General features: G+C 35.7%; 1 protein-coding gene across 1 annotated transcript; it reads right to left on the reverse strand.

The window, feature by feature from the left end:
* Window positions 1–843: 843 nt before the first annotated feature.
* On the reverse strand, window positions 844–27,761 carry Bpnt2 (3'(2'), 5'-bisphosphate nucleotidase 2). The gene is made up of 5 exons (XM_076835675.1): window positions 27,122–27,761; window positions 18,427–18,589; window positions 16,999–17,094; window positions 8,308–8,469; window positions 844–6,727 (listed from the first exon to the last, which is right to left on the reverse strand). Exons 1-5 carry the CDS (start codon window positions 27,506–27,508, stop codon window positions 6,456–6,458), a joined length of 1,080 nt encoding a protein of 359 aa, XP_076691790.1. The 5' UTR covers window positions 27,509–27,761; the 3' UTR covers window positions 844–6,455.
* Window positions 27,762–27,963: the final 202 nt, after the last annotated feature.

The raw sequence follows: 27,963 nt of genomic DNA on the forward strand, positions 1-27,963 counted from the left end.
GAATGGAATTCCTGGAAATACAAACATTGACTGGATAGATAGCGGAGTATCCAAAACAAAATAAAACAAAGAAGTAGCTTCAAAGGGAGGGGAAGGTGACAAAACAGAAGAAAATGAACTCACTGAAATAGAAGGGGAAAGGCAGTTTCCAGGAAGAATTTATCAACCAGAGTGACTCAAGGCAGGTAGGGTTTGTCACTTGGCAATTTGGGAAGTCAGTTGTTCACCTATGTAAGATCTCTAAAATCGGATTATTTACTTTCCCCTTCATGGCATTCAAGTAGGGTTAAAATAGGAATGTAAAAAAAATGTACTACTGTTAGCCATCCTGATGCACATAATCTGACTCCTTACCCATTTGCACACTTCACACTCTTCTCAAATTATTTATTATTCACTGTGCTCTTCTATGTCCCTTTTACTGTCTTGTCTTTCTTGACCTGGACTCTTGTAGGTGCCACATACTTTTACATAATCCACGACAAAACTGTTCCAATGCAAGAGACTATATTATTTTGGTAAAAGCAGAGCAGCAAATGATGCTGTTAACTTATGTTGGCTTTAAGGAACAGAAAATCATTTCTCCCCTACATCAGGACATATGAAAAGAACAGCAACAGAATCACCAAAAGAAAGTCAAGGAGGTGATCTGTAACAGACCATGAAATCAAAAATGTACTTTCCAAAAAGATGACCAGTAACCAGGGTAGCAGTAAGGATCACACGATATTGTGAATGTACTTAATGCCACTCAATTGCACACCTGAAAGCAGTTAAAATGGAACATTATTACGTTTTCATACAAAAAAGTAAAAAAATAAGTAAGCAGATGCAGCACACCAATTCTTTCAGACATGACCAATTTATTCAGAGAATTCAAATTTCATTTGGCAAAGTATATCCAGGGATAGAGTTTGGGATAATTATGTCATTGGAAGCAATCACGTTTTCTACAGTTAATTGACCATGGGATAGTATCTGGAGAAAATGCAAAATTTTAAAAAATAATTTAAGTGTGTGTGTAGTGATAATCATAGTATTTGTAAAGAAAACAAACCACTAACCAGCTTATACAACTGAGGCATGAAGCATGCTAATGCTAGCGGTAACCCTTTAGTTAATTTGGTTCAAAACACACTAAGCACCTATTAATTGTGCAAGCTACTGGGCTATCTGGGAGTTGAATAAAACCACAATGCAATCCCTAAGTTTACTGTTAAGTTGCTACAGGCGAGGTACAAAAAAAACTGCAGTAAAGCCATGGAGGGAGGAGTTTTATTTCCTGTAAAGGTTGAAGCTGAAACCCACTTAAATTCAGTGGTGTGAGGCGGTCTGAGCACGCTAAGAAAATTGTTGACCCAGCATGTCTACACAATGGGAAAAGGTATAGCTTTGCCATGGCTTTAAATGTGTGAAAGAGGAAGGAGTTTACAAAGGTAAAGTATTTTCATTTTAATTTTTTTCATCATTGTTGACCCATTTTTAAGAAACAGAGTAACAGAAGTGAGGATGACAAGAAATCAGTTTGGAAAGGCGGGGATACAGGAAACAGTCATAATGTCAGTGTAAATCCAAACCCTGGGTATGTACGTGTAGTTGCTCAAGTTAATGTCAAAAGAAAGAAGCAAGCCCAGACAGCGCTATTGTTCATCCTGAAGAAGCGGAAACCCTGAAGAACAGGGATTCTTCCATGAGACTAAAAGAATGGGCTTTGGCTACGCCAGAAACAGACAGTAAGGATATACAAAAATTAAGTCCATAAATGTTCCCTCCTTAACACTATGTGAATGGTGACAAAGGTAAGATAATTTGGAAAGATAAAATCTTTTCATGGGTTAACTGATCTCATGATGACTTATGCTTTCCTATTTTAAAAAAAATTCTGAATAAAAATTCACTATGTGTATTGCACTGCAAAAAGAATTTTAATGGAACATATTAATCAAACACTAGTTTTTCCTTTTGCAATGTACACAAATTATATTAACTATAATACTTTAGGGAACTCTCACAAACAAAATATATAACATTGTGTTAGTATATATATATGATCCTTAACATCTACAAGTTTGGTCTGTTTAACTGAAAGGAAAATATTTTTCAACAAAACTAATTCACTACTCAACTTCCAAAATAAAGAAATGCTTTTGCCAATGGTAAATTCGAAAGCATATACCTGCCGGGCTTTGATGAGATAAAAATAGACAATTTACATAACCAGCATCTCATAAAACCAAAATCTACTTCTTTAGAGTTTGATTCTTCTTGCTCTCTCAATAATGGCTGATCAGAATTAGAAACCTGTCCCCCTTAGGAAGTATTTATTATGCTATAAAACATACAATATTAATTGATATTAATGAATGATGGAGAAGCTACCATGAATATATAACTATTTATTTCTTAACCAAAATGACTCTAGAGAACTAGGAGAACAGATGTATTAGCACATGGAAATGGTTTATTTAAAAGTAAATCTGTAAAAATGTGATCTACCCTGGTCTTTATTAAATTAAAAATCAAAAGATGAAATATCATTTCAGACCTATATACATCAAGATGCCAGTTCTTATAAAATGTATTTAGTTGTAAATGCTAGATTATGTAAAAATAATTTTATATCAATTTTATTTAATTTCAATGAATTTCCCCCAACTCTAATATTAAAAACATTGAAAGAACTTAAATTTTAATGGCAAAAAATTCCTATTTTTCCTATCTACTAAAAAAAAAAGATTTTGTTTTCCCTTATTAACATACAATGCCCTATCATTAAGGCACAACTTTTTTTAGAACAAAACTGAAATCACAGATGAGGTTTATTTTACACAACAGTTATATAAGACACACTTCTGTAATGTATATAATTAAATACAGTTTAAATTCAACCAAGATCTAAAATTAAGTCACATTTCTATCTAGGAACAATTAATACATAATCATAATAGGCAGTTGCATCTAGAAGAATCCAAAACAGTTCCTGTTTTGACCTATCACATTGTCTCAGGGAGTCCATCTTCAAAGATGTTACTCAAGAGAGGAAAAGCTGATTATTTTCTGTAGTGTACCCCACTTTTCTTTACTTACACTTGGACTATCAGATACAGTTGCAACCTTCACAGTCTGAGTGAAATCCTGTTTTTGAAATTAACATAAGAGACTGAGCAGAGTTGCTGACTGTAGCATTCAGGGAAGATGTTTGCTCTGCATCTCCTTCAGCTGCCCTTCCCCTCATTTTCCATCTCTCTTCCTACCCTATTTTCAGCCATTGTTCCTGTTCCACCTCCTGTGACACAATTTGCAAAATACCCAAAGGAAGCACCCAGCAAACAGAAATAAATTTGCACAACTGTTACTTAAAACACACAAACCAAAATGTTGCTGTTACTTCATTAGACACCATAAATAATTCACCTGCATATAACCGATTTACAATTAGAAACAAACACTAAAATTGGGGGAACAGAAAATTATATACTAAAGACAAACATGACCATCTTGTAGGCCCTTGTAAACTCAACTGAAATGGGGAATACAAGTATGGTAACCAACAGAAAAAGCAGGTTTCCTTAAGAAGGCTTATCTATCCCATTTTCTCATATTTTTTGTTGACATTCCTGAGAGATGGGTTGGAAGAAACGCAAGACTTTTGTATTCGATTAGATTTGACAGCATGAAAGTTTGTAGCTTTGAAAGTGATCTTCATTTACACTTTTTGTGCAGTTTGAAAAGTAATGGTTACCTAGGCCAGGATTATCTCCCTCACTGGGAACTTGACCAGAGTCTCAGTTTTACCAAAGATTTTAGCAGCCAATATGGAGAGAAAGGGGTACATAAAAGAAAATTTGGAAAATGAGCATGGGAGTATGTATCCTGGCTAAGGAAGAGAAGCAGACATGAGAACATTAATAGGCAAGGCAAACAGGTAATAAGGTAGAGATGAAGAGGGGCAGAGGAGAGGGCCAGCCAATGAATACTAACATCACCACTTCTACTGATATGATATATAAAACTCAGCCTTAAGGGAAAACTATCCTCAATGTAAGGACAAAGATGAAGGAAAGAGAAGCCCGGAGTTGGGCAGGTAGGAGTCACTAAAAGGAAACTACTTGTTTTGCTATGTTTTAGAAATGATATTGTATGCCTCACTCATGAAGGTAATTTATTAGTATGTCTGGGCAAAATAATGCCTCATATAAATAAATATAAATACTGTTGCTTGTAATGTATATTGGCTCTTAGAAATAAAATTTAAAAAATGAATTTTCTATAAAAGTACTTAAAAATCCTTAGTAACTAGACTATATCCAACAAATTATAAAAATAATGTATTTAACTCTCAGCCAATACCTTAATTTTGCACACAACACACATCCTTCACATCCTAGCTATATAGATTAATGGAATTAAAAATAAAACTAAAGCAATCATGCTTGCTAATGTGAACTAGTTTTCATTAAGTTATGAAGTTTCCACATAATATTTTTAAAAACCAAAAATTAAATTCAATTTCCTATTTGCCAGTCGTTTCCCTGACATTAGAAATGCTTATACCACAGGATTCTGGTAATGGCATATGCTTTTGCCATCTCTCTGGAGAAGAAAGAATTTCCGTATCTTACATGAAGTAAACAAATGAGGTTTCTGATATTCCTTTGCAAGTTCTGAAGTTCTATTTTAATTCAAGTGTTCCGACCACCACAACTTTGAATTTTCACTGAACAAAAAGCCTACTTAATGGATTTGTGACTAATAGTTATAGATACTGAATGGAAACATCACACACTAGATTCAGTTCACTTAAAAGGAATCAAAGAGCTCTGTACAGTGTACTATGCAAACCTAAAGTATGAACATTCTACCAGTTTAGAATGTACATTCTATGGTTCAATTTATCTCCAAGATGGGAAAATAAATAGGAAAATTTTTTTAAAGATTAAATTGTTAAAAAGAAGAAGAAGAAGAAGGAGAAGGAGGAGGAGGAGGAGGAGGAGGAGGAGGGGGAGGAGGAGGAGGAGGAGGAGGAGGAGGAGGAGGAGGAGAAAGCAAGCATGAAAAATCCCTCTCCTTATCATTGCTATGGAATATAAAGGCATTGAAGCCACATGAAATAATTGTGATTCTTTACATAAATTGTCTGGATATCACGCTGAGAGAACCCACACATCCCAATGAAAGACTGCTCATAAAGCAAGGCTGTAGTTTGGCAACATAATAAATGTCACAACTTTTTTCCCCAACCATATTCTGCTGTCTGATTAGAAGAAAAATTTCATCAAAAGGTAACTTTAACTTTCATTACTGCAATTTGAAGGGAATATAGAGTATCTCAAAAGTTACTAGTATGAGAATTTGGTTAGGTTAGGTAATAATTTATTAATAGAAAAAGCAACCATGGCAAAATCAGCTGTACTCATTCTTGACAATGAATTCCTTTATATAAACCTGGCAAAATTTTTAAAACTCACTAAAACAAAGTTCCTGAAAATAACAAAAAACTAATTTAATCCACGTATTACCAAATAACTTTCCATTATAACAGAATCATTTATATTCTTAGTGTCTTACAGCATTATTTTATCCCTAATGAGATAATGTATCAAAATAATAATGCTAACCCTAAAACCCCAAGCCAAACCTTACAAGTTAAAGACTAAATACCAGTCGGGAGGAAAAGGATGGAATCATGCATCTTTCACAGGGAAAATGAAAATCAACAGCAAGATGGCAGAAATGTTGAACCCATGGGTGTACACATACACACTTTTCTTTATAAAAAACAAAACAAACCACACACACAGAAAATTACAATTAGAATGCAAACCATCATATATCTATATTTTCTACTAGCTGGTGAACCTGTTATTAAAATTTCAAAGAAAAAAATCAATTTAAGCTTTTTCTATTTTCATCATAGAAATATTCAGTAACAGATGAACAGAGCATTTGTTGTGTATTAATGAATGTGTAGCTTTTGTGCTTTCCATCCAAATCAGGAGTAAAAATCCCCAGTTATTATATTTTCAGTAAGATAATAATTGTAAAGTTATATTAAACACCTACACAAAAATCAATCCTTCCTTCAACCCAATTCTGTGTGAAAGTATTAACAAATAGTGAAGATTCATGATGCTGTGTGAAAATGGTTGACTTATAACAATGTAGACTCAGCTATAGATTTTAATTCACAAATATATATATGCGCCTTGTGTATGACAACTGTACGAAAATAGTCTCAAAAATAAAGACAATACTTGAGACACGAAGCAACCCATTTTCCCTGATTCTGCATCCTATTACAGGGAAAATAAGTCCTTGATGCTTCATAAATACTTAAAAAGGTTCAAGATGGCCTTAACCATGCATAGTCTCCACCAGTCCTTTGAAGCTTCCAGCATTTCAGGCATAACCATGTCAGCTCTGGAAGAGCAGTTGCACTCTGTAATCAGTGATGCTTACTTATGTCCTGTCTTTTCAAGATCTGGGAGTTTTCTAACCAGAGCCTGGTGGTTCATTTTGATACTAGCAAGGAGTCCCCCTTCAATTCCATCTGACCCAGTGTAACTGATTTCTTCACCACTCAGAGTGGTCATATGCCCTCCAAGGGCTTTTAAGATGGCATTGCCAGCACATATATCCCACTTTTTGATGTATGTCACATGGATATATAGATCAGCTTTTTCTTGAGTCTTATCAGGCACATCCAAGAGTGCTAAAACTTTGTAACCTAAAAGATAAACACAGAATTTAAGTTATTGTTTAAAAGATTTTAAGAAAGTAGTGTATATTTTTGATTAAGTGCACTGTTGAAAAGAATAGAACAAGGTATACAGAACATTACTATACTGTGTTTTCAACTGCTCAAGTCTAAAATTATTTCCAAATAAAAAATATTTTCCCAAGTAAGAGTACAAACATTAAACTCCACAGAGGAACAAAATATTACAAAATAACTTACTAAGCTAGTCTCATGTATAACCAAAAACATGCCTATACTTTTAAATTTTAAATCTTTATGCTTGTTTTCTATGGAATGACACATTCAATATTCCATTTCTATGGAATGACATATTATACTATAGCTAAACACTTATACATTTCAGTTAAACATCAAGGCAGACCTGATTTCAGGGAACAAAAAGTAACATTTCTACCCTAAATCCTTTGTTTAATGAGGCCAAATTTAAAGAAGAAAAAAATAAATAAAACAAATGCAGAGAAAACCACATCTAGAATCTAGTTTATCTCATTCTTACTAGGTATTTTTGAACATTACATTTCCTAATCAGCCTAAAAGAGAGGCTGAAAGTAAATATTAAAGAAATCAGTTACATGCATTTGGCAAATTAAAACCATTAGGCTTAAGAGTTAAAAAGAATCATTTCTCTCTTTATTGATTTGCTGAAAAGGTATTCCAACACAAATATTTTCTGACAACAATTTGCTATTTACCGAATTAAAATATTTCTGATATGTTAAGTAGTACTCACAACGAAAGTCAACTAATAGTCCCTTGAGCAAATCCAGATTGTGGTCTGGTTTTGTACACATCTCAAAACAATTTTTAAAAAATATTTTTAAAGGTGGCTTAAAAAAAAGTCAAAGGATAGTATAAGACAGACATACACATGTAGCTCCTAAGTTTTGAAATGTTACTATCTGGCCCTTTTCAGAAAACGTAGGCTGACCTCTGCTCTATACTCACAAAACAGTATGGAATACACTGCAAGCTGGACGGCACTAGACTCTATCTCTCATCCCACAAAAGCAAGTTGAAAAGTTTAGGGCTGTTAAAATTGACTCAAGGGGCCGGGATTGTGGCTCAGTGGTAGAGCGCTCGCCTAGCACGGGGCGGGACCCGGGTTGGATCCTCAGCACCAGATAAAAATAAAAAAGCATTGTGTTGTGTCCATCTACACCTAAAAAAAAATAAATATTAAAAAAAATGACTCTGGGATTGATGTTTCTAACAATATTTAGGATGAAGCATCTGAAGACCTTGATATTTTCTCCTTTCTTGTTTAATCAACAGAATAATTATTTTGAAGTCAGATCATACAAAAAGCAACCACTGATGGCACATCACTGGTGGAAGATGCTCATGTAGTATTTGAGGAAGAGAAGCTATTATAGGATTATTTCTTCTAGACAAGACCAACGTCACTAAAGTCTACCCTAGAGATTACCAAGTAGGAAACTGAGCCTACCCTGAAAGTATACTATTCCTTCTCATTTTCTTTATCATTATGGGACATAGAATTGCCCAATCTAGGAGTACTCTTGGGAATCACAGGAGGGGGAACATACCAGCACCACCAGCTGGGATGATTGCAGTCTGGTTTCCAAATGTCTGAAGAGCAACCTGTTTTACCATCCCTGAATGGGAGCGAGACACGATGATCTTAGGGGTCTTTTCACTGTAAGAAGAGCGGGCTTTCACATTTGAGCCACCATCTACCATTGCCCAAGCTGAAAAGCAAATACAATACCCATTAATAGTACTGAAACTTTAAAACCAAAAGATATATCCTTTGGAATTCAAAGTACCAGGTAACTGAAAAATATCCTATTCTATAAAATTACTTGTAGTCCTTCAGACCCCCAACAGAATGCCTTCTTTTTCTAAATACAAAAGTAATAGGTTTATTTGTCTTTTATAACAAAATAGCCATGTACTAAGACAAAGTTAAAAAAAAGGGGGGAGGGACATGTAATCCTGCAGTCACAGATAATGGATATTAAATATCTGGCCTAAGAACCCACGTGGTCCTGTGGGATACTGGCTGATCCTCTACTGGAACTGAACTGCAACTCAACGTCCTTCTGCATGCATCCTGCTTTCTTTCCCTCCTTTTATAAATTTGATCCTAACACATTCCCTATTAAATATTCTGCATGTTAATCTCCATCTTAAGTCTGATTTTTGGGAAGCCCACCCTGTGACAAAAATACAACTTCCTTGGATAATTCAAATTTTAAAATTCAGTTTTCTCCTAAAACATCTCTACTTCTGATATATTCATGGATTAATTTATGTGCATATTGATTCATTCTCCTAAGTAGCTTTATAAACAAAAATGGTTGAAGAGGTAACTGAGTCAAGTTTATGTCTATTTTATCAGGGTATATAAAAAGAAAAAGGCTTTGATAGTGCATGCCTGTAATCCCAATGGCTCAGGAGGCTGAGGCAGGAGGACCATAAATTCAAAGCCAGCTCAGTAACTTAGCTAGGCCACAAGTAACTTAGATAGACCCTGTCTTAAGAAATATGGGGTGAAGATGTGGCCCAGTGGTTGAGCACCGATGGGTTCAATCTCTGGTACGAAAAAAAAAAAAAAAGATTTAGATTTCAAAAAAGAACAAAATTTTAAAAGGGAAAGGGGGCCCCAGAGATTGCCTGAGATGTTTTTATTGGTTTGGAAGTTTTTTTTCACTATCAAACTATGCATGATAACAAACTTACTGATAATTATCCAAATAGATTGTTGTTTTAGCATTCACTCCCTATGGGACAAAATATAGTCCATTATGGCTAGTAATGTAAATAGGTGCATTACCAGCTTATTCCTAGCTACAGAAAAAATAAAAATAAAAAACATAACTAGCGGAATCTACATTTCCGAGTTTCACAATGATGATAAGCAGTCTCCTGGACTCTTCTCACACTTCCTTCAAAGAAACATACACAGCCACAAGGACAGCAAATATACCCATAATCTACAAGTACAAAGTTAAGGAAACGGAGGAGAACTACAAACATGCATGTATGAGAAAGCTGGGAAATAAAGACCAATGATCAACAGAATAAGCCCTGGAATGTGGGGATGCATAGGAGCTTCACAGAGGTGTTAAGAGGCCGGAGAATTTTCAGTGGTGGTAGAACTCAGGTTAATATGTGCCAGAAGTCCTTCTCAGAAAGAAAAGTTCCCATTTGAAATGGGAATTAATGAAAGCAGGCCTGAAACAATAAAGCACTAAGAAAAGGCTTGGAGAAGACACAGGACTAGGCATGTAGTCCTGAGAATACCCTGGGAGGAAGGAGAAAATGATGACATAAGGTATCTTTTGGGATTTGGAAGATGACAGCTAAAGCTAAGGAGGGAAGAGATTGAAGACAGGTCTTTCTGAAACAAGATCAAGCAAGAAAAAAATAAGTCTGAAAGCAATTTCAAGAGTGTCTATGAAGTCTTCTTCATGTTATCAGAAAAGAAAGCTCCTGTACTAAAAATCACCCAAATTCCTGTCCTGTCACCTTTCTTCCATCAGTACCAAGGTACATGTCCCAAATATAAATGAGAAAGAAACTGCAATGTCCACTGAAAAATATAGAAAATGCAGATTAAAATATTTCAGATGGCTTGAAAATTTCCATAAAGTAGAAGAAAGTTATACAACCATCTAACATGACATGACAAGGACGTCTGGAGCCACCTGAAGGTGGACGAGGAAAGCAAGGAATTTCCCCTCTACTCTACCAAAAGAGAATGATTCTGCTGATTTCTTGTTATTAAACTTCTGGCCTCCTGAACTAGGACAGATTAAGTTCTGTCATTTCAGACCACCCCGTTTGTAGTAATTTCCTACGACAGCCCTAAGACACTATGTAGGTAGTATATACAGGGCAAACCAAAGACTAAAAATAGTAGAGTCTTTCAGGTATCATGGCTATAGAGAAAGTTCTTAAAACATATTTAGTAATATTATACCCTTGAGCTAGCTCTTTTGAAGTAATCTATAAGAGGACAAGATTCAGCCAACCAAGGCATGACTGAGAAATTCTTAGGAGAAGCACTCTTGGCTGTCACTGGATAAATGTTAGCTATAGCTCTGAGGACACCAAAGATGGTTATAAGACGAAAGAGTAAAGGTCCATAAATGTCATCTCATAATTGATTGCTGACAGTTTCCCAGAGTTTAAAAGGAACTCGAAGAAAGATGGGATAGTGGGGATTGGTGGCACAAGCCTATAATCCCAGCTATTTAAGAATTGGAGGCAGGAGGATCATAAAACCCAGGCCTGGGTAACAGTAAAACCTAGACAAAAAAAAAAAAAAAAAAAAGAAAGAAATGAATGACTATGACTAAAATAGGATGGCAGTCCAGATGCTCAAATAAGCCTGTTTAATTTTTGCTTACAGTTGAAAATTTATAGATAATATCTACAGAAAAAGATCATATAATAGTATATGAAGAAAAAGGGATATAAAAATGGTACCCTAATAATCAAAGTGAGGAAAAAAAACACACTCAGCTTAAAAATAATAACTGAAGCTGTTTGAATCATATTGACTATACAAAAATTCATGAGATAAAAAGGCTATTTTCAAAAAACAGAATGTGTTTTCTTCCCTAAAATATATTTCTCCAAATGAGGATGGTTTCTACCCAAATTCTTTAGTTTAAAACTATAAATAAAGGAGAAAAGTTAAATATTTATCCTGCCTTTTTAGAAGAAAATACATTTCAGGAAATGGAAAAAGTTCTCAATAATACGTGTAGAAAAAACAACAGAATTAGAAACTCTCTTTGGTAACACCCTTAATAGATCTTCAAATTATTAAGAGCTCTAGTTATGACCACTTTAACCATCTGAGCATCATTAATATTGAGACAAAGGTACACTACATGTCATATAATATGATACAGAAGTACATGAAGCAAAAACACAATATTCTTGACAAAAATGTATAACCAATCCAATGAAGGCTTCAGGTCTAATGTACACTTTATATGAAAAAGATAATGTAAAAATAAAGAAGTTCAATGTACCCTTAGGAAACAATGAGATACATCTAAAAGGATATTCTATAGGAGAAATGATTTGGTCTCCTCAACAAGTCAATGTCTTTGCAGTAACAGGACCTGAAGGTTGCTCTAGATTAAGAGGACTAAATAACTCAACGAGTAAAGGTAGTATCTGTCACTTGACTAGATCTTGGTTTGAAGTAAGCAGCTATAAAATCCACTTTAGGGAACAACTAGTGAAATGTGAATACTGGAGATCCTGAAAGAATAATTGTTAATTTTATTATAGCAAAGTAGAAAAATGTCCTTAATTTTTAGAGATGCAAACTGAAATATATAGGGGTAAAATGTTATAATTCTTGTAATTGTCTTCAAAGAACACAAGTCAAACACCCCCCCCCAAAAAAAACAACCCCAAAATCCAGCAAATACATGTGTTATAACTGATGAATCTAGATGATGTATATGAGTACTTACTTTAATTTTACATTTGAAATTATTCATAATAAAAGCAAAAACTGTGGAAGGGAAAAAAATTCAAAAATCCTCTGAATTCTTTTTTATAAATATTTGAAAAGTTTTACTAAGTGAACTTACAATGAGGTATCTCTAGAGGTCAGTATTGTATAAGAAAATAAAACAGCACATCTCAGCAGATACTATCAGAATAATTTTATACAAGAATTAATAAATCAATATTTTGAAAAATGTACTTCAAATTACATAAACTCAATGCATTCATCTGTAGTACTTATATGGACACATTTCAAAAATATAGTAGGTAAATGTAAATTACTGATAAGGAGGCAAAATTGCAGCTACAGAATGTTAATTTTATTTGTTTGGTTATGCTAAAAGACCTGGTAGGAAATAAAAAGTTGTTCATACTCTTCTACACAAACTTCTGACAATTTATTTTTAATAACTACAATTTCCACTACACTAAAATACTTACACCTTCATTTAAGTATTCAAGTATTTCTCTTCTAAGAATTCCAAACTCAAGGAATTAATTATAATTAAGTCTGATAATATTTTTGATCAGCTCTACTTATAGCATAATACAGAGCTGAATTTATGTAAACATACTGTATTTTACAATTGGTATAAGTTGTAAAGTATTGCCAATACTCGGTCTGAAAATAACATTCCAAAAGGAGGGCCTAGGCAAAGCAATGTTCAATCCAGGAATGGAAGGTCAACACACACATACTTATGAGTGTTATGATTCTTTCAGAATGTTTGCTAACTGGCAAGCACTTTCATGTTCTAGCACACTGGGTAAGTCAGCCCCATTACATTACTAACTTACAGAGACACTTTTTCAATCAACTTTAACTATGATAAACTTCTGCCTTCTTTATTTTAAACTGGGTAAGACTGTAAGGGGGATACATATTATTATAGAATAAAGATTTTTGAAAATGGACATTTTATTAACCCTAATATGAAAATCCCAGTCCTAAAAATACTAAATAATTGCAAGATCCTAATAAGGGGTATTATTTCTTACAGGAATACTCTGAACTATTCCCCTGGTATAAGTAGATCTGGAAACCAAGGCCCAAGAATGTGACTCTATTTGCTTATAAACTTCCTCTTCGTTTACTTTATTAAGGTTCAAAATTCTCTTTGGAGTAGCAGGTTCTGTTTATAATTAATGGTACAATGTGATATTCAGTCAATGTTATGAAACACAGCGTTAATGAACAAGCCTTCAAATACATAGTATATTTGGGATATTTTTGTCCTCTTTTGCCCTTTTTTCTTGCTTAGAAAGACTATCCCAGTAAATGGGAGACCCACCTTTCTGTGCATGCAAATAAAAAGTCACCTTCAAACAAAAAAAAGTGAAGAGAAGAGTCAGGTCCTTGACATTAGTGAACCACCCCTATTTTTTTCAGCCTTCTTATTTGGTGATAAATAGAAACACCCTCACTTGTTGAACCACTGTTATTAGATTTACTTCTGTGTAGCTAAATGCAATCCTAATTCAACTGAGGGACAGGTGCCAAAAGAATGAGGAGGTTTCAAAGACTCAAGTTCTGTATTTAATCTTTAAATGCCTATTTCTTTTATTAATTTAAAAAGTTACTATAATTCCCATTTTATATTTCTTCCAGTTAAAAGAAGGCTGTAAGAACTTTATAAACTAAAAATACTAATTTTTTATTTTTGTGGTACTAGGAATTCAAACCCAGTGCCTTATGCATGTTGGGAAAGCACTTTACCACTGAGCTATATCTCTAGACCTGAAAATATAATATAATGGCAAGATATTAATAAGAAATGGTTAGCTATTACAAGAACACTTTGAACTACATGGTTTTCATGACAGGAGATACTAAAGCCCATTTTCTCATCTATAATAAAAAAGTTAATAAAACAAAATTATTCCTTATCACACAAACTTATCAAAAAGTTCAAATGAAATAACGTTAAATATCCTACAAATCAGTAAACACTACATAAATTTTAAGAATTATGAGGTTGTTATTATGAAAGCACTGTAACAGAATTATTTGCAAGACTTTGCCAATAATTTAGCTGGATAACCTTGAGGAATACACTGAATTTTAAAGTCTTATTTTCTCATCTGTAAGTGTGAGTACTAATTTAAGTTATTGTGTCCCTCTCTTATATATTAGACTGAGTGTTGAGTATTACTATGTTGTACTCAGATCCACTTTCCCCATTTTCCTTGAGGGATGGAATCCCTGGATATTAATGTGGCTGGCCAAAGAAAATAAAGACAATAATTCTTAGCCCTTTTTTTTGCAAATGGCTCTAACTATGCTTTTGATCAATGGGACATGAATATTGTGAGTGGGATGTGGGAAGTAAGCATGAAACCTATAGGTAAAACTCTCAGTTAGAAATAGCCTCCATTTTCACCCTCTCTTCTGATGGCATATCAATGAAGTAGTGAGTCATCCTCAATCATGCTGAGAAGCAAGTGTTAGGGGAGCAAAGCAGCAGGAGGGATAGGCCTGGTGTCTGCTATCTGGGAGCTGCCATGGCAGCCCTGGACTGTTTATGTACCAGCTGTCAGAGAACAGAAATAAACTATTTGTTCAAGCTCCTATATTTTTGTGTACATGATAACAGCCTAAATTAACAGTTTAACTTATCTTAACTAACTCAGTAAAGACGTCAAAGTAAAACCCATTTTCTCATCTATAAAAAAAAACCATAAAGCAATTAGATAATCTTAAACTAATCTTAAACTGTCAATTTAAAGAACTATCTGAATTATGAAAAAGAGATGAAGATCAGATGGCATAAAGCAGACAAGATTTTGAAATGCAAATATGTTTAGCCTGTTTCAGAGCAACTAGAATTTGGGATCCATAATTATTTGACAAAGCAAATAAATAACTTTAATGAAAAATTTGCCTATTTCTCCCTATTTGGCAGTCCTTTTGTGCAGTGGAGACACAGTAAGACATACTGGAAATCACTGGAATAAATGACTACTCTATGGGACACACTTAGTGAATTAGTTTTCTAGGACCGTCTTAACAAATTACCACAAATTAAGTGACTTGCAGCAAAATAAATCTATCATCTCATAGTTCTGAAGGCCCAAAGGGAGAAACCAATCCATGACTCTTTCTAAGCTTTTGTTGGCTGCTGGTAAGCCTTGGCTTATTCAAAGCTTCCCTGAAATCTGTCTCCACCTTCACACTGTCATCCCAGATAATGTCTGTGTCCTTTTTGTTTCTTAGGAGGAAATGACACTCATTAGTTTAAGATCCTACCCTAAGTATCTCATCTTGATACTTAACTTTTTAGGTTGTTATAGGTGGAACTGTGTCCTCCAAAGAGATAGGAGGAAGCCAGAACCCCAGCACTGAAGAATCTTTTAGAAAGAGGGTCAATACTGACACAAATTAGTTAAGATGAGATCAATGAGGTATAGGGTAGGCCCTTAATCCAATATGACTGGTATCCTTACAAGAAAAGGTAAAGAACAGACACAAAGGGAGAATGCCAGGTGATAATGGAGGCAGAATTTGGCACGATGTGTTTACACATTAAGGAACATCAAGAACTACTGGTAAGCTACCAGTAGCTAAAAGAAAAACAAGAAAAGACTGCCCCTTATAGGCATCAGGAAGAGAATGGCCCTACCAGCACTTTGAGATAACAGTGAGAGATAACATTACTGTTGTTTTAACACAGAGTTGGTGGTTTTTAATTGTAGCAACCCTAGGAAACTAGCACAGGGATAGACATAAATTTGGAGACGACATTATGTAGTCCACTATACCTGATCATTAAGACTGTTTTCAGTACTGGTAAAGTGGACATCATCATCACTAAGAACCTGTCATCTTAAAGAAGGGTGGAACCAAACAGCCATATTCTTTGCCCTATGTATTTGATGGGATCTACCAATTAAAAGAATGACAAAATCCCCTCAGGCTGTTAGTAATGCTGCTTATGCCAAGTGTTTCCCTTCCAACTGTAACCACAGTCTATACCATTACTGTTACCTAGAAGACTAGAGTTAGCCTCTCTGGATAAGTACAATGGAATGTCTCCAGTGATACCAAAATATCATCTATGTATCCACTGGCAATGGCAAGGCTATAGATAAGTCAATCCTAGCTGAATGTCAAGCTCCCTGTCAAGGCCTGCCATACCCTGACACAATCATCACTGATCTCACCTGCCATCTGTATGAAGCTAAAAGCATGAATCAAGAAGTAGGGGGAAACAAAGGTCTGAAGGAGTTATGAAGATGTCCAGAACTCTTCAAGGATTGGCCTAATTCCTAATAACCTCAAAGTGACACTCCTTCATTCCAGATGCTGAGGTGCACTGCCCTTAAACCACCACAATATCAAGCTCCCAATATGTCAACAGATTTGGGTAAGGCAACTATACAGTAGACCTCAGAATCTAGAATGTAAAAGTCCTGATTCACCACTAGCAACAGTAATAGAGAAACAGAGAGGACACCACAGCTGTTGGGAAGAGTCTATGTCCAATGGGATCCCTCAACCCACTAAGAATCTCTCATTTACAGTCAACAGTGTCCATCCACTAAAGATAGTTTAGAAAACCATGGTTTTTAAATATTATCAGTGCTAACCATAAAACCCCCGTGGTATCTAATGAAGGGGTATGTTAGGATGGGGGCAGATTTCAATAATTACTGAGATACAGATGAAATGTGAATGGTATAGTCATTACTATACATAGTCTGATTACATTAACTCTTGAAAGCTCTTGCATATTTCATACCTGTATATTCCGAAAATGGCTTATGTATAACTCCTAGCACAGGTTTGCCATTTACAGCCACACACACCATAGTAGTGACATACTTTCGAAGATCCTCTGTGAGAAAAAACACACACACAATTGTCTTAATACTGTGCATAAATTCAGGATACAAGATTACACTTTATTTCATCAAAAATTTATGTTCATGAAATGTCTTTCAAAGATAAGAACCCACTCATGCAAACAGAGTTCAGGGATGAAGGCCAACTATAGAGAGCAGTTAAGAGTTCTAGTTCTAAAAGCAGATTACCTAGGTTAATCTCCTAATCCATGATTTTATTAGCTGCATGTCATGGGAAAAATTACTTAAATTTAGTTTTTTTATTTGCATAATACAGATGATAATTACCCATCTTCAGCATAAATTAAGTTTTTAAAAAGTTAAAATATACTTAATAAATTAAAAGTTAAATAACTTAATTTTAGGATTAATTTAAAAGTCAAGTTAGGCATTTAAAAACAGTCCCTGTGCAAAAGATGTGCTCACTGTTTGTTATCATAATTATATTATCAGGTCAGTTCAGTTTAGAAAAAACTGTAAACAAACTCCTCAATATTCCACATTTCTATTACGTACTCATGCAAAGTACTGTTTTATAGTTTCAGTTATTTTATTTATTTATATCTATCTATCATCTTCTTCCTGTTCTTCAAAGAGTTATCTATTAAGTGCCTCTTATGGTTCAAGTTTATTGCATAGGCACTAGAACACAAAGGTAAAAAAGTAGAAACCCCTACATTCAGGTAGCTTACCATTTACCAAGACAAAAAGATAAATAACTAATTTGACATATATACCAAGAAGAGAGAGGAAAAGAAGAAATTAGTATATCTAGGTAAGAAGTCCTGAGAAAAGATGCACAGCAATGAAACCTGAGCTAGGAAGAGGTAAGAAAAAGGAAAACTGGGTGGAAGGGAGGATCACATATTTCAGTTTTGCTTTTTACTTACTTTCTGGGTACCTAGGATTAACTATTTTTAATTACAAGGTCAGATTTATATGCAATAAAACCTAAATTCCAAATATCTTAAGTAACTATTATATTCTGGCTAAATAAATTTTTTCAAGAATAAGTGTTCAGTAGAAATTATTTTGCTGCTACTGTTTAAAATGTTCAGAATCAGTGAGTCACTAATTCTGAGTGAGATGTCAGCTAGTGGGTATGGCTACAATATGGCATTTGGGGTAAATAAAAATAAAAAGGTTAAAAATTCAGTACAAAAGTGTCATAAATGCTACATTAACCTAGTTTTCTTATCTTAAAATCTAATTGTTAGTTATTGGATTTGCAAAATATCTAACACCATATTATACACCACCTGCCTTGATTCTGATTCTGTAATATAAAATGACAATCTAAAGTTTCAGGTCAATTTTAAAATCACCTGTGTATTCCTGTGTAGCATCAAGTGGGTCAATCCAGACAGTAACACTTTCTGCAGGTACCTCTTTTGGGGTAGTTATTTCCTTAAGAATATCCTCAGGAATCTTATGATCCCATAAGATAACCTCCTTATCATTTGCATCCACATGTTCCTCGGTATTTATCTGCACCAAAAATATTTGACAATTAAAAAAATGAGAAAAATATTATTATTTAAAGAAACACAAGAATCTAATATTAAAATTTAGCTTGTTGGTTAATCAAAATAAAAAACTCAAATGTACACAAACATGAAATTAAACATCACACAAATAGCTACTTACAGCTTAATGATTTATAAAAACCAGTAGTTCAAAATATGAAAACAGATAATATTCTGAAACAATGAACACAAGCAACTATAGTTAGAGGCAAAGAGAGAGAAAAGTGAAATGTAGTTAAAAAAAAGAATATGCCTTAAAAATAGAGAATGATGAATGCTAAGAGATAAAAAGTCCTAGAAAAGTGATAATCTAAAACATATCTTTAACCTATAAGAAAAGGAAACCCGGAAATTATGAAACCCATAATAAACTAGTATATTACAAAACCTAAATAAGCTGAAATAGGCAATCAAAAGGACACAAAAATCATCAGTCTTCTTTAAGCTACACATCAATAATGTACAACACAGGATAAAGAGGTAAAGTCAAGATTTTCAACTTTTTATATATTAGGGAACAAAGTTAAAACATAAAATAAATGTGACTTACCATATAGATATGTAAGGGTGTAGAGTGAGGCTGTGTGTGCGTGCGCATATATGTATACATATGTATATATAAGCACATATTTACTTTGGAGCTATTTTTCATAAATCATTGTACATATGCAATATTATATATAAGTATTCTATTAAGAAAAGAATACATTTTAGATTCTATAAAGCTGAGATTTCTCAATGTTGGTACCACTGACAGCTTGGACTGGACAATTCTTTTTTGTGGGGCTATTTTTTGAATTTTAAGATGTTTAATAGCATCTCTGGCTAAACACCAGCAGAATCCACTAGATATTAGCAGCACCATCCCTCAGTTCTGAAAACAAAAAATGTTTCCAGGCACTGCCAGATTATGTCTGTGTCCTGTACTATATATAGAAGCACTGCTTTAAATGGTAAGCTTACTAATGCATATTTAAACACAATCTCATTTACAAACTATTTAAAAATGTTTTAGAACTGCATTTACTTTTTGGAAATTAGGATCGTATCAATAAAGCAAATCTAATAATTATATTTTAGGAATTAAGTTAATAAAAACTGTTAGCCTTATTTGAATTACTAGCTCAATCAGAAGTTTTCTTCTATCAAATCATATATACACACAAGAAAAATGTCCCCCAAATATGGATTTTAATTAGGAACTACCATCCTGAGCAGGACAGAAAGCTGGGTCCTTTAAAGAGTAGGTCATCATGTTTATATTGCCATGATGTCAACCTAGATCCCTTGTTACACTGACAGAGTGATTTTAGCATAGAAAATACATGAATAAAAAGTCACCAACGGGATAAAAGCCCTACAACTCTCAGTGATTTCTGGAAGACTTTGAAAGTTTCCAAACTATCACAGAAGAGATTAAAAAATAGCAATATTCTAGAAACATCAAGCCACTTAAATCATAAAGTATTTCTTAGTACAGAACAGTTAACATCCAACTCATCCATTCACTTCTTTTTTTTTTAAATTAATTTTTATTGTTGGTTGTTCAAAACATTACATAGTTCTTGATATATCACATTTCACACTTTGATTCAAGTGGGATATGAGCTCCCATTTTTACCCCATATACAGATTGCAGAATCACATATTTATTAATTCAGCAAAAGTTTATTAATTGCCATCTGTATGCCAGACAGAGTTCTAGTACTTAGAGAAAAAACAGTAATCAATGATGGGACAAGAATCTCTGTCCTTATAAAACTCAGATTCTAATGGAAATATACAAGACACATAAGCAAAACATGTACTATAACATGTAGTATGCTAGGTGGTGAAAAGGAGAAAAAAATAAAGCAGAGAAAGGAGGTATGTTATTAGACAGTAGAAGGGGTCTAGGATTACTCATAACAATCAAAAATTGGTGTGGTAGTACATGCCTATAATCCCAGTGGCTTGGGAAGCTGAGACAGGAGGATTTTGAGTTCAAAGCCAGCCTCAGCAACTTAGTGAGGCTCTATCTCTAAATTTTAAAAAATGGGGGCGAGGGGCTAGGGATGTGGTTCAGTTGTTAAGCATCCCTGGTACCCCCACAAAAAATGTCAAAAATTGGAAGCTGCATCATATTTATCAATTGATTAATAGATAAACACTGTGATATATTCAGATAAAAAAGATATTCAGCTATTAAGAGGATGAATGGGAACGAGGTACTGATTCATGCTAGAGCACAGATGAACTCCTCTGCTTTGTGAAAGAAAGCAAAAGATCATATACTATATGATTCCATTAATATAAAATGTCCAGAATAGGCACATCTGCAGACATAGAAATAAATTAGTAGTTGCCTGGATAATAAGAATTAATAGTAAAAGAGCAAAGGTATACCATTAGGGTGGTAAAAATGTTCTAAAACTGATTAATAAGGATAGTTGCACAACTTGGCAAATCTACTAAAAATTAATGGATTGTACACTGTATTGGCAAATTATATGATATGTATGTTATGTTGCAATAAAGTTGTTTGGAAAAAAAATACAAGGTAGCTAGGAAAGTCCTTATTGGAAAGGCAGTATTTAAATGAAGACCTAAAAGGAGCCTGGCAAACATCTAGGGAAAGTGCTTTCCAGATCAAGGAATAACAAATACAAAGACCCTAACACTGGAGTATGTCTGGCATGTTTCTGGGGCAGCAAGTAGGCAAGCATGGTTAGGGCAGAGTCAGTCAAGGAGAAAGGCACCGGACGGACATGAGGTCAGAAAGTAATGGAAGCCAGATGGTTCAAGATGTTGCAGACCACAACCAAGCCAGCTGTCTTCCACCATAACCTCTATTAACAATGTTCAGAGGGTCCCAAATAACAGTTAAGATAAAGGGGATAAGAGAAAGGAAGAAACAAAACCATAATGAATTTTGTTATGACTGAGCACTGAGAAAATACAAAAGAACTTGAAGATAAACTATAGGAATAATAACAGAATATAGAAAGTTGCTAGGTGTAAGACATATACCATAAACTGCCCTTAGCTATATTAGAAATAAATATTTAATCAAAAAAGAAAGCCATTTAAACTAATAACAGAAATAAAGTATGTATATAAAGAGGAATCCCATTTTGATGAATAGAAAGACTTTTAAAAAACAGTAAAGATGTCAATCTCCCATCAGTAAACTATGGATTTAATGCAACTCCAAACAAAATCCCTATAGGATTTTAACTTCTTCAAAATCGAACAAGCCATTTCTGAAATTTACCTGGCAGAGAAAAAAAAAAAGCCAGGAAAAGTCATGTTCTAAAGAGAGGGAAAAACAAAAGAATAGCACGGTATTGTGACTTCCCCTACCAGCCATCAAGACTTACTTTTTGATGGAATAATTAAGACAGTGTAGCACTGGTAAAGCATTTTGCTTCAGACCCCATGGTCTTAATAATGATGCTAGGCTAGGTGAATGAATGCAACAATAACATCACGAGAAAAGAAATAAACTTATAATAAACAAACAAACTCCAGTTAGAGCAGGTCACAGGTCTTGACCACTGTAGTTTACAAAAATGGCAAGTCTGACTAGCATCTATTGAGCTTTATGAGTTATGAGTAAGGTTTCTATCTAGAATTTAAGTCAGCTTCTCCATATATACTCAACTGAATATGAGTTAATATATTAACAAACTTTATTTGAAGTGATCTCATTGAGAATTAAGTTAGGGATTAACAACTGTATCGAGAAAACAAGTTCGTGAGTATAATTACCCAATCTGTTTTTGCACAACTGCTTCTAATAACACGCAGTACCACTACATGCCTCCAATTTAATAAATTCATTACCCATCATTATAAATGACCTTATAAACAGTTGCTAAGGTCAAAATATGGAAGTCTTCCTTAATCCTCTTTCACATTCCACATCTGAGCAGTTAGTCCTGAAAATATTGCCTCCCAATTCTAAGAATGTGTCATCATGTCTACCAAGAAAATGCTAGTTTAAGCCACTAGGATCTTTTCCTTGGATTTCTGTTATACTCTTCAATTATTCTTGCCTCCTACAGTGTACTCATTCATCATTCATCCATTCAACAACTATTTAATGACTAACATATTTTAAAGTGTCCTGAGCATTAAAATACAATGAAAAAACCAAAATCACTACCATTATAGAGCTTCCCTTCTCAACCAAGCAATGTGCTATCTTCCCAAATCAGATCATGCCACTCCCAGTTAAAAATCTTCTAATGGTTCTCATAATGCAGAGATAAAATCCAAATTCCTTACCACCATCTACAAACTCCTACATGATCTGACTATAGCAACCACTACACAGTATCTCTCTCCTTTCACTCCATTTAGAATACTCCAGACTTACTAGTCTTCTTATGGTCCCTTCTTTGTACTTGCTATACTCTTTCTCAGTTCAAATGATACTAGCTCAAAGTGGCCTTCCCTGAGTAGGACCTCAAGACAATCTTCAAACTCATAAAGGTAACTGCTTCCTTAGTATCTCCCTTGGCACATCAAAGGCACCTCTAATTAAACCTCTAAGACCAATCTGAAATGGCACTCATAATGTGCTCCTCTTTTTACCATCAACAAAACATCAATTGTGAAAACTACAGGAGTCATTTTTAATATACCCTTAAAAATTCTTTCACATCATTTTATATTTACCTTCTCTACAGCCACAACCCAATTCAAAACATATCATCTCTTACCATAAAAAGACTAAAATCAACCTCTCTGTCCTCCTTTCACTTCCCTCCAAACTATTCTCCAAGTATCTAATCTGAGTCTTTCCATTCATTCAAAACATTGCAGTTAAGAGTACACTTTTGTTACCACGGCCCCCAATTCAGCTTATGCTCATGACTCTGAAAGACCTGAATTGATTCTCAGACTATTTTATTAACCTCAGCAAACCCAAGATTATTTTCTAGCTGGGCAATCTTTGGCAAATTATTTAGCTTCTCCAAACCCCAATATCTTTAGGTACAGAAGGATGCAACACTACTTAACTTCCTATGTTGTTCTGCAGATAAATTAATTATGACACTAAAAAGTTTAATTAAGGGCTTGCTATTTGCTAAAGGCTAAATAAATTTTAGGTAGCATAACTTTCCCATTGGCTTAACTCTGGGCTTCATCTCTCAGACACTCTATACTAACAGTCTTATAACTAGGCTCATTCACCTCCAAATGCCAAAGGCCCACAGGATAGCATATTGTAAGCCATAAGAATAGGAGGTCTTCTTTCAGTACTATAATACTAAAGATGTGGTCTAAACTCCTTTGAGTCTAGAATATAATCTACCTAACATGCATCAAACTCATCAGATTAACTGAATTTGTAGCACTAAAACCTATTGGGCTTAATAATTTGAACTAGTTTTCTTTGCCTATAGTACCTATATCTGTATCAATTACTAGTTATTTTGATATTACAGAAGAGGAAACTATGGCCCCCAAAAGCTATATGACTAGATAAGATCACCTGTTCTAGTGGCTAGACGTGATAGCAAAGCAAGTGTTCTCTGAGCACTTCTCAGACTTTTTCAGAGAGTATTTCTGTAGAAAGAGACCCATTTAACTCCCATCCTATAGGATGAGAAAGACTGAAGACAAAAGGAAATTTAGCAATCTTGGGCCAAACTTGAGTTTGCTGAGACAGCACATGTCTGTGGAATATGATCTGTCAACTTGGGCATCAACTGATAAATTGGGCAAGATAATTCTTTGTTATGCAGGACTGTCATGAGCACCTTCGGATATTTACCCTCTATTCATCTAATGCCAGTAGTATTCCACCCTGGTTGTGAAAAACCAAAGTATCTCCAGACATTGCCAAATGTCCCTTGAAAGATAAACATGCCAAGTTGAGCACTCTAGAATAACTCCTGATATTCTTTTACTGAGGAGGGATACTTACATAGGCAAGTTCAGGTCTCAACCCAAGGGCACTTAACACTGAGTCATATTGACAGTCTTTAATTCTTAAAAAACAACAACAAAAACAGGGTCTTGCTAAGTTGCTTAGGTTGGCTTTGAACTTTCTATCCTTCTACTTCAACGTTCCAAGGTGCTGGAAATACAGGCATGTACCACTATGCCTCCCTAATCCACCAGGATTTTAAAAAAAGAGTACTTGTGGCTTTTCCATGGTCATTTTCCATCAGGAAGTAAACTGAAAAGGAATGTGATCTAAGTTTCTTACCAAAAAAATTTGAGGTGAGACTTTAATACCAACCAGTCATTTAAAACTGGTTGGTATTTAAGACTGCTTTGGGATAATGGGGGAGGGGAGAGACGAGTGAAAAAAAAATGCCAGTGCTGAGTTTATTTTTTACATGGATAGAACATTTGGCCTCTAGACTAATAAAACAGGGGTAAAAGGAGATGGCTCAACATGACACAATCCCTACTTTGACGCTGTATAAATGAACACAACCTCCTCTATTCCTCCAGTTGACACACAACATGAATCCTAAAGATGTACAGGCAAACATTCAAATAGTCACAAGAAGACAAAAAGTTACTTTCTAAGGCAGAGACTTTAACATTTTCAAATCAAAAAGCTTAGTTTTTGTGTTTATGCCACTCACTGCCTTTAGCAGCTTTTCTATTTTTTGTTAATAAGTGATAACATGAGTAAACCCAAACACACACATATAGATGTATGTTTTCAATATTTAAAACACTTTTAACTTATCTTTTTAAAAAGTTTTCAACTGTGTTTGCTTATATTTTACTATTACTGCCTTAAAGCTTCTATAGTTGTACTTTTTTTTTCCCTCAGGAAGTCATACTAAGTTTTAAGTAGCCTCTTAAATGTCTGGCTACAATGAAGAGTTAAGACAGTTCATGTAGGCTGTGGAATGGAGTGTCATAAGCCTCAGATTTCCCATCTTGTAAAGTGGGCATAAAAAAAATTTATTTCTCAAAGTTGCTGTGAGAACCAAATGAAGTCCTCCTGTGTGGTCAGTATCTAGGCACCTGGAATACACTGAGTAAGTGGTTATTGTTAGTAATGTTACAACTATCATATATCAACTTCTCTGAAAATCCTGTTTTAGAGAAATACAGGTGTTTTAGAGAAGACAGATATTTCACAAGCACATCTTACATCTAAATCCAAACAAAGTATTATATATGATGATAAAGCAGAATAGGGCAAAAGAAAAAGTGGAAAAATGCATTATTTTGTTTTAGTAGACATTTGAAAAAAAAAATTCTACTAATGTCTCTTTTATATCTGGTATCCAGCAATTCATAACATGAAATCCAATGTTTCATGTGGGGAAAAAATGAAAGAAAAAGAAAGGAAGAGAGGTAGGAGAAAGAGAGGATAAAGAAAATCAAAGCACAAATATGACACCGTGGAAGGAGTTACATAAGATACATAACTCTACAATGACATTATTCTTAACTACCTCAAGAACAACAGCAAAAGTTTAGATACCTTCCAAGACAGCCTGGGTTTAATTACAACTGTTTTATCTAATCAAACTTCACTGGAAATATTTTTTTTCTTCCTAGTAATCAAAGTCAACTGTTAAATGAGACATAATTTAAAAGATATTGCTACACTACATTCAGTTCTTCTGGAACTACAATAAATTCAAAAAAGTTTTACAGTATATTCAACTCAACAGCTCCACTGAACTGATGAATTCCAAAAGTATTAATAACAAATCCAGAATATCTGGATTTCCTGAAGAAAATGTCAACTCCTTCAGAAACCTACCTTTAGACAAGGTAAATGCTATTCAATTCTAAATTTTCTGGCATAATTAGAGATCTTTAATCAAGTGTCAGGTAGGATACAGAACTACACAGCTAAAATGAAGTTACCTGGAAGCGATATTTCCAAATACTTCCTTGAAGGGCCTCTAAACTACTAGCCATTAAGAGATCCTGGGGAGGGGGGGGGGGAAGCCACGCAATTTAGGAGCATGCCCTGCCCCTTCATGCCCTGCGGAACTAACAGCTTTGCAGCAGACTTTTATAGTTTTTGAATTTTAGTTGGCTACTGGCCTGCAGGCCAGAAAACGTGTCATCTACAGCCATGACCCTCCCAATAATGAAATCAAGTGTGAATAGGGGTTTGAAGGATTCTAGTCCAATTCTTTTATGTTACAGAAGAGCCTGAAGCATCGGTGTTATTTAACTTCTCAGCCTTTTTGTATCAAAGCCTTCTCAGAACCCAAGTCTCCTGATCCCTGGTACACTTCACCACACAATCCTGGGAAGGACCAGAGGGCATGGGTTCTGAGTTAAACTGCCTGGAACCTTACCCAGCTCTTCCAAGAACTGTTTGCATGACCTTGTGCACCTTAACTTCTGCCTCTCAATTTTCGCATCTGCAAAATGGAAATCAGGGGCTCCCACGACCTGGGACTGTTGGGAGTCCACAGGCTGCAAAACGTTTCCAGGATCCCAGGCTCCCTGGCCAGAGTGGCCCCGCCGCCCATGGGCTCCCACCGAGCCCAGCGTTCCAGGTACGGACCTGCACGCTGGGGAAGGCAGTCTTGAGCAAGTAGAACATCTTGCGGTTGGAGAGCACGTCGCCGCTGGTCATCTTGTCCTCTGCTCCCTCGCGTGTCTTCCCCTTGGACTTCTCATGGAGGACGTTGCTCTCACGGACGCGCCTCACCTCGTCGCCGCCGCGGACTGCCGCCAGCACGGACACTGCCAGCATCTCGCGCAAGTCCACCGTGCCCGCATCGGCCACGGCTGCGGGCCCCGCCGCGCCGCCGCCCAGCTCGCCACCGAGGCCAAAGAGGCTGAAGCGGCCGGCCAGGAAGCCGGAATAGAGGTGGTAGAGCACGCCGAGCCCCAGCAGGCAGAACACTGCCACCCCCAGCGGGGACAGGCGGATGCCCATGGGAGCCATGGCGCGGGAGGCCGGGCGCTTGGGGCGGCGGCCTTTACAGGCCTCCCCGCTCCCGCCGCCGCCTTGCTCCGGGCCAGGGGCCGCTCGGGCTACACCGGCGCCCGCTCCCCGGCGCCCGCGCGCCCCATCGCTCCCTTCCCCGAAAGGCTGAGCCGCGCCGTGAAGATCACGGTCTCCGCCCCACGCGCCCCACTTTCCCGGAACCTCTACCGGCCCACAGGTCGGGCTTCCACGTTCGCCAGCCGCCGATAGGTGAAAGGGGAGCGTGGGTGTGTATCCGGGTTACGCGGGGGGCGGGGCGGGGCGAGGGGCGGGGCGAGGAAGGCCCCTCCCTCCAGGCAGGGGGTCGGCTCTCGCGCCAAAAGGCTCAAGAATGGGCCTCCTTTATGGCTCTGGTGGTGTTTGGGTTTTCGAAAAACTCCAGGAGGCGGAAAGCTGCTTTCTATGCAGGAAAG

This window comes from Callospermophilus lateralis, chromosome 16 (genome assembly GCF_048772815.1).
Source record: "Callospermophilus lateralis isolate mCalLat2 chromosome 16, mCalLat2.hap1, whole genome shotgun sequence".
NCBI lineage: Eukaryota > Metazoa > Chordata > Mammalia > Rodentia > Sciuridae > Callospermophilus > Callospermophilus lateralis.